The following is a 13483-nucleotide window of genomic DNA, read 5'->3' as shown; positions in this document are numbered from 1 at the left end:
AACTGTTTCATCATGAAAATAAAGCTTTCTGCAACGATATATTGTTTCAAACCCCAACAATTATCATTGCTCTCACTTTTTCATGTGGCTAAGATGCTGGTAGCCATGGATTTTTGGATTTTACCAGGCTGCTCCTCAACAATAGCTGGAGTAAATTTCAGCATGCTTATTACAGTGCTGTCAATTGCTAACGCACTGCCTAGAGTTCCCACAATTAGAAAATCAGTAAAAAAAATATCTGGTAAGGTTCTTGTTATCCAAAAAGAATTATTTGTTTCAGCAGTCATCAGCATTCATTTGGTTTGCATTATGTTCATGGCTCCACAGGTTTTTCCTCAAATACTGGTACAATCAGGTCTCCTGCAGCATACTGAGAAACATTCAACTCGGAATTTTTAAGTGTGCCTGTTTTCCACTGCTAGGAGAAGAAAATGTGTTTACATTGATACACTTGCCTCCAATCTTCTAGGTGAAAATGTGCACAGATTATCATTCAGATGATGAGGACATGAAAAGACTCAAGAAACCACTAAAATGAAAAAAAAAATTCAAAATATATGTTCATCAACAAATTAATTACACCCCACCCCCTCCAAAAGTGTCTAAAAATATAAAATAGTTCTAACTCAATCTCTTTTTAATCTAGACTGGCTACATGTTTCAAAGACCAAAATGAAGTCCGGAGTCTTCAATTAGTGCTTGCTAGCAGAGTTAGCAACTCCTAACTTTTTGAACTGAACGACATAAAAAGCTGATTAACTCCATTCTTATAATTACTGAGATGTGAACAGCATTCAGAGGTCTTGCCCCACTTCAAAATGATTACCATAATTGTTAATACTTACCAAAGAAGAGAGATATTTACTAACTGAAGTTCAAACCTAATGAGAAGATTGAGACCTAGACCCAAACTAATTCCTACTAACCCTGCTCTATCTATTCAGACTAGGTTAGCCCAGCATGCATTTTTGTGCAATTTTTTCTACTCACTGCATCTTCTTGCACCACAGAGTGCACAAATTATATTCCTTTGGGATGAAACTAAACCAAAAGATGTGCTGCATCTGCAAACAGATCTCCAGTTCTCAGAAACAAGTCAGAGCTAGTCCAGTGTAAACCTCCTCGAAACATGGTGTAACATGGGTGCTAGCTCCTCAGCAACAACTGCACTGGGCTGTCTATTTGTTCCTATTGCAACACGCTACTTGTTTATGTAGAAATAGCCTAAATAAGCTACTATAGGACATTCACTATAGTTTCAGTTAACTGGGATTTAATAATACAATTCTATGAATTTTAAGTCAGTCTAACTTGAGCAGCAGTCAGAATTCTGAAAACTAAGACAAACATTTGAACTTGCTAATTATAAAGCGTAGCTTTGGAGGAAAGACACTTAAAGATAAAACAGATCTCACCAGTTTATTCTGTATTTCCTTTTCCTTCCCTAGAATTATCCAACATCTTCCCTGTTCTGTTCTTCTGTCAGATAATTATCATCAACATCCCAAATGAAGATTATTTTGTAACAAGACAAAAAATGTGGAAAAATCCAGAAGCAACTTAAGTGTTTATTACAATAAATGCTACCAGACATGTATGTAATGTGACAGTAGCCTAGAATGACAATAAATTGCACTGAAGCACCAGTTGCTTGCTCATCACTTGTCTGGATAAAAACCAGTCTTAAATACTGTCTGCACAGCTCACAGTTTGCAAGAATCCCATATAAAATTGATCATATAGAAGACAGACATGACATATAGTACACAGCTATTATTCATGAATGCAAGTATTAGTGATGAACCATAATAATTATATTACCAACTGATCTGGATAAAATTCTCAATTTAGGAAGTCTGTTGATGATAGATTTTGCTTTCAAGCAAAAAAAAAATATCTAACATGATCAGCCACAATAAATCCTTTCTCATCCAAATCTAATGCATAAAGACATTGCAAACAATGAAATTAAGCTTTTTTTTTTTTTTTTTTTGAGGAGGGGGAGGTTGTTGCTCATTTTTTTTTATTAGAAAATTGACCTTTCAAAACCTATGAAGTCCGTCCTAATGTCAGCTGGTTTGCAAAACGCACAGGTACATAGAAATGGGGGGCAGTTTACTTCTGTTCTTCTCCGCCTGTAATGAAGCCTTTAGATCACTCTTATTCACTCTTCACAAAGAAAGACATACCTTGGCAAAATTGTTTCATTCAAATTTCATGATTTATGTAGAGATTATCGTAGAAGAGCCTGAGAGGCAGTGCTTAAATCACTTAAACTGGCCAATTTCATGGATACATTTTGCTCTGACATGATTTAGTCACCTCCGAGGAGACTCAGAGATTCAAGGAGGCCACTGATAAAAGGCTGCAACTTCTCCCTTCCTCCCTTCTGCTGCAATATCATTACTCCAATTTTTATTCCCCTTTGAGGGACGTGAATTCTGGAAGAATTAAGAGTGTCAGATGCTCCATGTACCCATAAGCATCTCTGCCCTCACCACAGAAGCTCAGGCTGTGTCGTCTCAGCAAGATACCTTCACACAATCATTGCCAGGCATGTGCCACGTGCATCATTTTGCTGTGGAAAGAGCCCCACTGATCAGCCAGAGACAAGCAAGAATCAGGCCAACCAGAGTGGAATATAACATCTGTGATACTCATCTTCACAATGAGTTTCAGTATAGACTGCCACCTGAGCTTCGTTTTTACCTAGAGGGGAAAGCAATGGAAAGCTAATGTAGAAGGAGCACTGGAGAGCCTCGTTTTTCATAAATGAAGTCAATAAAAACTGTCCACCAACAGGCAAGATAAACTGACATCTTAAGGGATAAACATTTTAAGAACTACAGGTGAATAAACAATTTGTGAGACTGCAGAATTTATTTGGCCTGAGTGAATCCTTGCAGCTGAAAAGAAAGCTGTTTGTAGGAAGGAAGCAGAGCTGTACACTAACATGGTAACGAAAAAATGTTATTTGATCTAATAACACTGGGAAATAAAATAGTGATGTGTAAACCAGCTCTGTTCTAAAAACAACAAAAAAAGGGGAGGATCATAAAGTTGAATCATTCTACACATAGAGAAGGATTGGCAGGACTGAATGCAGCCCAGCGCTTTACTTAAATAATTCATTAAGCTTTGTTAAAACTGCAAGATCCAGAAGTGAAACACCTGACCAGTCACAGGTGGAATCGGCTTCCATGGTGTGGGAAGCTGTTCTAGAATCCAAAATTTGAGGAAGAAATCTGTGAGTTGAAGCCTCAGATCCATTATGGATGGGGCTGCACTGATGGTATTAATTTTAAAAGGCCTCCAGCAAATTAAGCCTATGAATAGCTCTGCTAAATATACTCTTCTAAATATACAGATTAAACAAATCAGTCGCAGTGAAGAAGTTCTTCCACCAAATTTTATAAGCAAAGCTTCATTAACATGCATGTAGGCTTTACAGTCATGGTAGAACACAGAACTGTTCAGACCTACTCCAATACTCAGAATCACTGGAGAAATATCCAGCTACAGAGTTTGTTGGAAAAGTATCCCTGTTCCTTTGTGGAATACATCTAATAAGGAACAAAATACAGAAACTATGACTACAGCCCAAGGAAAACATAGATGCGTTTTTCAGAGTTATTTCCACCTCAGCCTGATACAGTATTTTGAAATTTCTTTCAGGTGAGATATGGGCACCAGAACTCACAGTGGGAGTAGTATCCAACAATAACAGAAAAATATTTAATGAAGCATTTAGACAACAGAACTTCACCTAGAATCCTCCAAAGAATCTGAAAGCAGACGTGGAAGTTGAGCTAGGAAAAACTTTAGAAAACATTAATTCACCCAGACAAGGAATGCATGTCCCACAGGAAAATTAAAAAGCAAAGAAAATATACTCTAGAAATCCCCCCAAAGTAGTCTTTCACAGATGGTCAAAACACGAGCAAGAACAATTTGGAGATCATTTCAGACAGGAATATGGTGAATGTATACATTAAAATTCAAGTGAGCTCTTTAGACTTGCTTCCTCTCAACGCTTTAGCAAGGAAATCTGTCATTTTGTTGAAGCAGTGCAATGCTGCTGCCAGTACAGCCTAGGTAATTAAAAGTAGCAGATTTTTAAAGCACATAATGCCACACTCAACAGCAATTGGCACACGAACAATAGATACCGAGGCCATGACTCTGATGGCATAACAAAACAAAGCTGAGACACGCACCAAGAGGCTTTTCCAGGTTACAGAGGACACAAAGCAGCAAGGACACAAAGTTATGGTTACTGGGTGTTGGAGGCAAAAAACCACAGCCTTCTGTAAGCATGAACCTGTCAGATAACAGACAACTTCTGTGGCACAGACCAACAGCCAGCTGCATTTCTGATCAGCTTTGTTCCTTCTTCACTTCTGGACAAATGGATTTTGCAATTTATTTATTTTTTTAAATAAGAAAGAACACAGCTACAGGATGCTTTTAACATTTGTCACCTGTTTTTACTTTCGCCCAAACACTCCAAAACCCTGAACTGGAAAGTCGCAGATTGACAAAGAAACATTATTATGAAAACTCAATAAAAACATTAAGCGAAGCAAGCATTTACTCAAGCAGTATGGGTATTTTCTGTGTACGTTTCCATATTTATGAATGTCCTTGTTTCATTTAAACTGAACTTAATAATCACTACAGTAGCAGTCCCTGACCTCAGAAACAGCGTTTCCCTTTATATGCAGGACTAGTTTAAATCTGTGATACTTCATTTCTACGAGATGGTACAAATTACATGATTTCACTCAAAACTAAGTAAGCCTAATGGTAAAAGTACAGCAAACTAGAGCTAGAACACTTCTGTGTAATGGAGTTCATATATCACATCATCTGTTATTCATATGAAAGTATGTGATACTCATTTTTGTTCTCCAATAGTACATGGTATCAGTCTTAAAATCTTCCTCTTACATTCTTGGTTCTTAAACAAGAATGCAGTGAGTATTACTCATTTCCCAATTTGCTCTATTTCTTCTGGTTAATATATACAGGATACCATTTGATCTCTAAGCTTTTCAGAAAATAAATAAAAGCTTTCTGAATATGATAAATTGTTTGAGGGTGTTCAATACAAGAAACTTCAAGGAAAGGAAAAAAAAGTATTTAAACTATTTTACTAGTTTTCATAAAGAAATATGCAGCAGTCCTTTGTCTTCAAAACAGTATCATGATCACAGGCAATTAAATAGCATTAACTGCATCAAAAACAGCATTTCAGACAAAATCCATCATTTTTAGTGACAGTATTTTATCTGCGTTTTAGTCTTAAATGTAATAACCAAAAAAAGTAATATTGTTGCTAAATTTTTAAAGAAGATGGAAAGAACAGTCTCAAATATTACAATATCATAAACTAGCAGCTTGTTTCTTTTTTTTTTTTTTTTCCCTTAAGAAGGTCTGGTTTACAGAGCTTCTTAGAATAGAAATCTCAGAAAATTAATAAAATTGGTGAAAATCTTAAACTTTCATCATTATGTTCTAGACCTTATTTAATGTATCTCAAGAGTTTTGGTTAATATTTAATAAATATTGATTAATTACGCTTTAAGGAATGAAAACAATACTGACATCTACTGGTGACCACAATTATAGATTAAATTCACTTTTTTTAAATGCACAATGAAAGAAATGGACAAATTACTTGTAAAGACGTAAATATGAATGTGAGTGATATAATCCATTTTAAAGCAATGCAGATACGCTAGTGCCATTAAAAAATAAATATCTCAACCAACTTGTTTCTACTTCTCGTTTTAAAATAGTGAAAATAACTCATGAATTCTTAGGGACTAAATATCTACTGCTTGGCACTGTGAAACAGGCAAGTGAACCTGGATACAGATGATCTAGTCTTTTGTTTTTAAACTGCCATTGTTCTTTAAAATATAAGGATCTAGCTTCCTATACCGCCAAGTAACAATTTCATATATACTCTTATTAATGAAAAATGCAAACTTCAAATGCTGATGGGCAGTGTTCCGGTGACCTTCTGTCTCTTCTCCATAATTAGTACTATTTGGTTATGCCTTTTCATGGCCTACAGTGGAACTGAGAGTTTACAAAAACCAGGCAGCACACCCCAAGTACATGCCAGCTATACTCATTTTTTCCTGTACATTCATGGCTTTCCCCTTTTCCCAGATTTCAGGTATGAAATTTTTGCTGTGATATAGTTTCATCACTGCTTCTCTAAAATTCCATAAATGCTGTTTAACAGGTAGCACTTACCGTTGGAAGAGCATTACTGTTTCAGCATCCCCACAAAGGAATCTCCTTAACAACAAAATAATTTTTCCTAAAACCAATTCAGTTTGCTAAAGGCTGAGGGACTCACAGGTATAACTTGATTTTACCTCTCTCACATAAAACGTGCTTACGCTCCTGCCTCACAGAAACTATTTACATTTCCACTTATTGATCTTTTAATCATTCATATTCTGCACTACCAATTAAGAGAATTCACCTGAAATCCTTATTTTTAACAATTAAAGTCATAATCCCCTCTGCACACTTGCTTCAACCCCTAAGAGGACTCTGCAGAGCAAAGGCTGTTCACATGACTGATTTCATTAAGGGATTAAAAAGTACATTTAGAATGAATTTAATTGCAATAGTTTTGATAAGCTTGCATAAACGAAGTCTAAAGCAACCAAGAACATAATTTAGGCACTCCAGTTCAGGGCCAAGATACACCAGACACAATTTAAATCAAACTTATTTTTCCTTTACACCAAAGATCCTGGAGCTGAAAAGTAGGTCCAATAACCTCACAGCAGGCTGTATCATATGCAACCCTCTCCTACTTTTTTTTTTTTTTTTTTTTAATTTTTATTAAAGACAGAGAAAATAAAGCCTTGTTTATATACATCTTAACCTTCAATGCAAGGCTCTTAAAAAAAAAAATCTAACAAACTCTTCTCTTCAGGCTAAAGCTTTACAAGTAAAATTTCTTATCAGAGTTATGTTAAAATCAGAGCCAAACAGCATGCTACAGTTGTGCAATGAAATTCCGACCAAAATCTACATTACAGCATTTGCATTTTCATCCACACTAATAAAACGATGTACTGACCTAAAAATTATCCTAAGTATTACTAGAGTGATTATGTTGTTTACCTCATAAAGAAAGCACCTTTTTATTTTTTAATTAAAAAAAAAAAAAAAAAAAAAAACAGTTTACAGTAGCATGGCAAAACTACTCTTCAGTTTTTGCTTTTTATCACTTCTGTATTGAATGCCTTCCAGGAAGTTCAAATTAAAATCATTTGGTGATAAATTGTGGTGAACAATTAGTGAATAACTATTGAAACAATTTTCTTATACGCACATGGAAGACAATTAACAAAGGCAATACAATGGAACAGAAAAAGGGTATAATAGAAAACTATTTTTTAATAAAATGCAGGAAAAACATAGATAAGGCACAACCTGTATTATCGTAACGTACCTTCCCAAGATCTGCAGCCTGTTTCAAAATATCTCTTTTTAGATCTTCTGCTCTCTTGGAATGAAATGAATTACTTTGGCTCTGGATGACAAATACAATTTCTTTTAATTCTGTGAACCAAAAAAAATAAACAGATTTAAAAGACAAAAGAAATTATTTTCAACTTTGTTCCCAAGTGGCTGAGAACCCAGTTGTGAGTGCCAATTATTACACAGCAAGCTATTTCTTTAGTTATACAAACATTTCAGGAAAATAGTAACAAGGCGTAATTTCACACAAAAATAAATCCAAGACAATCCTTTTAAGGATTAACATATAAAAACCATGTCTTGAGGATGAGATCTGCAGCAACAAGGAAAATTATGCATATAGAAAGAGTTGCCACATTCAGGAAATTGCTTTTTCTCCCTTAGCCCTGCACTCCCAGTTACAACCGAGTTAAACATTACAGTCAGAGACCAGCACCCACCTCACTAGCCAGTGGATGAACATAAATTGGAAAAGAGGATTCCTCAATAAAGAACTTAAAACCTTAGCTGGAAGCAAATATTAGATGGAGTGAGACACACATGAGAACATTGAGGTATTACTTTTATATGATAGGGCAGTATCAATACCTCACGTGTTTCTTCACAGTGTTCAAAGCCATCACAACTAAGAATTTTCAGTGGGAAAGGAGACTGAGAAATTTGAAAGAAAGTAATTAAGTGGCTTTGCCTCTTAATGGCACTTATGGACAGAAAAAAAAAGTGCTTATTGAAAAGTACAAGTAGATGATTAAGATGATACCATGGGGAAACTGTAGATTACAGATCAAGTTTTCTTGACAATAGTAGATAGCTTTGAAAGTGTGAAGGGATTATTTTGAGGAAAACATGCATTTGACCCAGTTCATACACAGCAGAGGATAGGAAGGTAAAAGGAAGAGGAGAGAACGGGTACCCTTTCAAAAATTCTTACAAGTTTGACAGAAAGTTTGCAGGTGAGAGAAGTCAGGGTGTAATAGCTTAGAAGTCAAAGTCAACAACTAACCAATTACAGGCTAAAAGAGAAAAAAAAAAGAAAAAAGGACAGTAACAAACTTTCTCAGAGCTCAAGGAGATAAACACAGGACTAGCGGGGAGTGAGAGGATTGAAGACTGCATTTAAATTCTGGTAAAATCAAGGTGACAGTCGGATCAAGCATATGAGAGAAGAGATTCTAGTTAATTCAAGGAGAAGACAGCACAGAAAAGGGAGCTGAATTAATGCTTAAAGGTAACATCACTCCAAAATGTGACAGGAGGAAAGAAATCAATGAAGAAGTCTCATGGGATTTGTGCAGAACGTTAAAAATGTGGAAAATACACAGAGCACACCTATATATATATATGCATATATTGATTATAGGTGTGCAGGTAACAGAAAAGATGTAGGCGTCAAACTTCAGAAAAGCAAAACTTCAAGACCATTCATTAAGAACATTGTGAAATCCGGCAGAAAAAAAAATATAGATAAACCCTGTAGGAGAGCTTTTTAAGATCAGTTACTGGCACTCCACTGAAACAAAGCTTTCACTGGCATATAGGAGATATCACACTGAAGACAGTCCACAAGTGAAAGTTCAGTAGAGAAAATCCAGAGTCATAGTTGCCTGAAAACAGGCAGACTTTACTACAGGCAATGTCTGTGTGAAGACAAACCTCCCAAGGGCTGAGCACTCAGACGAGGCAGATGGAGCTTCTTGTCAGGCAGCAGAGCATTTCAGCACTTTTAATCTGCAGCGCCACTGCGGCAGAAATTCAAATTTTATATCATGCAATATTTATTTGCAAAATGTGTACTTCTGCATTGTAGACCAAGTAGATCAAATCTAAAAAGTCCTGCTGTCACACTGAGATTTTGACCTCTGGGATAAAAATGCTACCTTGGCAAATAGAGTAGAAGGAACGAACAGTGGAACGACAAAGATGGAGAGAATAAATGCTCAAAGAAAGAGAGAAATAGTCTCAAAGAGACTGAGCACATGAAGAAGGATCACAAAAACAAAATAGTGGCAATAAAAAGGATACTAACCCCAAATAATCCTCACTAAGTTTACAAGAAAATTACAGTCTCCAACATCTGACCACTGGTTACACTCCTTTGTTGTTCTGCAGTTTCTTGCTTGTTAATTTAGACCTATGACAGCTCAGAGTTGCCAGTTACATGTTTTTCTGCCTTTCCTGATATCCTTTTCCCTCAATTTGTTAGCTTATTCACCAAGACAAACCCTGAAAATGTCAAATTGTGCAAGGTTTCTGGTGATGAAGATGGGGAGACGGCGTAAGTACTGACATAGATCTAAGCTCTGACTTCACATTTTTCCCAAATAACACTCCTGCCTGTTCTACCCCAACCCTACAAACTGCTTAAAAACACCTTGCACAATAAAATCTTCTAAATAGCAACTGCTAGCTAGCACAAGATTTGCTAATTTTTCCTGTGCAGAAATTAAAATCAGCGCAAAATTTAAAATTACACTTCACTGATGCTAGCAGGAGTCAAAAGGCTACATCTATATGCACAACACTGAAAACATCCCCAGAGATGAAAAGTAAAAACTAGGCTGCTTTGTCTAATTGCTGGTTTACTATCGGTAATACACAAACATCTGAATTACAGCCAGTTTCACTTACGGTACATTTAACAACAGCTGTGATATCCCCCAATGAAATACTTTCGAGGAGTGCTCTAACAGCCAGTCTGGTGTTACTGCTTTAATCCAGTGGAAAGCGTTTCCTCCAGCACAGGTACTTTAAAATAGTTCACGAACGGAAATATTCTCTGTATTGAAACGTCAACAGAAAGCACGTAGAATTTTCACCTCTTTATTTCACACCTGAACTGTTTCTCAAGCTGAGAAATAGCCAACCAAGCAAGACAAAGAAGAGAGTTTTTTGGAAGATTAATATCCAGAAGAGCTACTAATACACTGATTTTCTTTCTCCTGTTGTCTTCTTTTCTCATTTATTTCCCTCAGGCATTTCTGTACCTGGAAAATATCTTGAACAATCTCAAATGCTCGCTGATTGGAAAGGTGCTCCAAGTTCACAATGAAAAAAAGAAAGAATTGGGAAAGAGGAAGACAGCAACTTGTGTTAATACAACCATATCTGATTGCTAAGCAGAATGGAGAGGTAATGAACTTTTAACGAGCCATTATCAGCAGTGTGTGTTTTAGAGAGTATACAGTGGCTATGCAAAATACACCTTCTTTGGAGTTATCACTAAATTAATTGAAAGGTGAAAGTGGGGAAATATTGCAATTTGAAAGACTAGCATTGAAGTATGAGGACCAGCACAAGAAAATGACCCATGTGATATCAGGATTTTTTTTTGGCAAAGATCATTATTTTTTTTTGGCAAAGTTTCACCATAAAAGGTTGTTTGAGACAATTCAGAACTACTGAAAATGTTAAAACAAACATTTCAGGGGGAAATAAATAAATATTTAAAAAGGAAAAAGAGGACAAAAGCTCCAAATACTGGAAGAATGTATGATGATGCTATTGCTTGCTAGCCTTTTCTTCTAGCCAGTCAGGATGCAAGAAACCCAAATTCTCATCTGTGAGGCAGATGTGGGCTTGAATATCTGCCCTGAATGTCTTGGGTTTCTGGTTTTTCAAGTCAGACTCTTAATTACCAGGCTGCTGGTATACTCTGAGGTGGGTCTCACCATTCCCTCCTATTGGTCTAGAAATGGAGAAGAATGAAAACAACTCCTGAGCTTCCAAATTTCATTACTCTCCTTGAACAGTGGGTATCTCGATGCCTTTCTCTAACTCACTGAATATTGAAACACATCATTAGAAAGGTAGAATAGGCATCAACAGAAAAGACAGAGCATTACATTATGATTTATACACTTCCCTGGAGCATGGGTGACACGGTCCAAATAATTTCTGGCAAAGAAGCCAATGATACCTACCTCTTTAAAACTGCTAGCGTGAACTCTAAGCACTGGTCTATTAGGTAAATGAATGCTGCTGACATCTTTGCAGCTCAGTCAATGGTGCTTAAATCTAGCTCTTCTTTTCTTTGGGTTTTTCTTTCCAAAGAAATGATGGAAAGAAAATCAACTTGTTTAAGTCTATCTGCACAATAGAAAAAGTTTTTATTCCAGTGAGAAAGGACAAAATGTCTCTTATTTTTTGTCTGACTAAATAATAAACTGCAGAAGCACCGTGATGCTTTAACTCACAAACTGGAGACTCTAGTACGTGTATCAAAAAACTCAGCTTCCAACGTCAGTATCAAAAAATTAGGCCACTTGCATATTCTGTAGGCTTCCGTGGTATGCCAATTCTACAAGCAACTTGAAACTCCAAATCAGGATCTTGTACTTCAAGAATCTTACTGCAGCATAGTATAAAGTTAAACCCACAGTTAAAGATAAATCGTTTCTCACACTACGAACAATAACTTGCAAATGTGTTTAGAGGAAATTATTTGGATCTTTCTGGATTAAAAGCAGTGTGTCTTTATATATAGATAAACGTGCACACACACATATACAAGCAATCTCAAATGTGTGTGTTTATTTATAATATATTCAATATGCATTGTAATGACTGGTGGTCTGTTTATGGCCTGCAGCATGAGAACTGAAAGCCATCCTAACTTCAAACACTAACTCTCAACAGTTTGCATGCTTGTGGTACTTCTGCTTTCTGATTTTACTAAGCCATTTGCCTTATTAGCATCTAAAAGAAAAGCCTTTAAAATCAGTTCCAAACATGCCATGTTTTTGAGAACACTTCTTAAAATTGGCAATAATAGTGCCCTGTTCCTTAACAAATTGCATACCCTTTTTACACTTTTGTGATAACATTAAGTATGTTGCTTACCACTTCAGAACTCATGATTTGTGTTAATACTTACATAGAAAGAAAGGTCTGTCACCTATAATATTTGCTCTGATACTAAAGAAATCCTTATTGATAAATTACAGTTCCCTACCTTACACCTTTGCAGGCAGAGAGTGATTTTCAAGATGATTTTTCCATGCGTCTCATGCTCATAATATCAAATACTTAACCAGCAGGGTTTAAACCTTGCAAGTTGTTCTCACCTTTCCACCCAGGCTTCCCACAGTAATTCTTAGAGAGCCTGGATAACAAGCAGAACTCAGCCAGGCAGGATATTAAAAGGACATTACTGAGAAAAACCCCTTTGATCCTTTCAGAGTATTGCGGGTGTTTGCAGATCAGAGGAGGTAAAATATCACCACATTTGCAAGAATCAAATCCAAGAAAAGAAGCCTTAGTACTACTGCACCCTTTTCACATAACATATAAGAAAAGAAACAAAAAAATCCCCTCCAAAACAAATAACCCCCCACCCCAGAGCCAAAAGCTGGTAGATGTGAAAGGAATAGCTCCGGAGAGGACAACTCAACCTACCTCGGATCTCAGTCATCCTCTGGAAGTTGCCCTCTCATTCCACACGAGGGATCTAACACTCAAGTTAAGCGCTTGAGTTTCCAAAAAAGGTGAAATCACTGTACCCTAGCTCCAATCAACACAGTGCTCACCCAGTGACTCTCTGCATCCTCTGTCTTTAGGTTTCCTAACCCACTGAATTAAGCAGATGCGAAAGGATAAGCTTAATCATCACTGGCAAGAGAAGAGCCAATACTACAGACAGGATCAATGCCAATTAGTTCTTCAACACCTGTGCTGAAGCTGGACTACAGCCTACAAAGTTTGTAAACTGCAGCCTCAGAAGCTGCCAAATCCTGCCTAGAGCCTCAAGCTATAAATAACTCCACTGATCCTCACTGCCAATGTCATCTACTTCATTGAAGCAATGATAAATATTCAATAAACTTTCTCAATTATCTACTCTGTCTATACTCACCCACGAAGATTTATCCTACGTTCTCAGAAATCACAACATATATCAAACTTACGCAAAGTTCTCAGCAGAAGTGTTACTCCCAGAACCCAACCTTCACACGTTTAAACATATGGCAGA

The 13483-nt window shown here is 36.5% G+C and overlaps 1 protein-coding gene across 1 annotated transcript in view; it reads right to left on the bottom strand.

Moving 5' to 3' along the window:
- The window catches only part of B3GLCT (beta 3-glucosyltransferase), a 60879-nt gene that overhangs the window by 35310 nt on the left and 12086 nt on the right, over positions 1 to 13483 (bottom strand). Inside the window, exon 4 of the mRNA XM_084306380.1 lies at positions 7487 to 7596. Within this exon, the coding sequence (XP_084162506.1) occupies positions 7487 to 7596 (110 nt within the window). The remainder of the gene's footprint in view (positions 1 to 7486; positions 7597 to 13483) is intronic.

Source organism: Netta rufina (assembly GCF_964035555.1).
Source record: "Netta rufina genome assembly, chromosome: 1".
Classification (NCBI taxonomy): Eukaryota; Metazoa; Chordata; class Aves; order Anseriformes; family Anatidae; genus Netta; species Netta rufina.
This window is presented reverse-complemented; position numbering and strand designations above follow the sequence as displayed.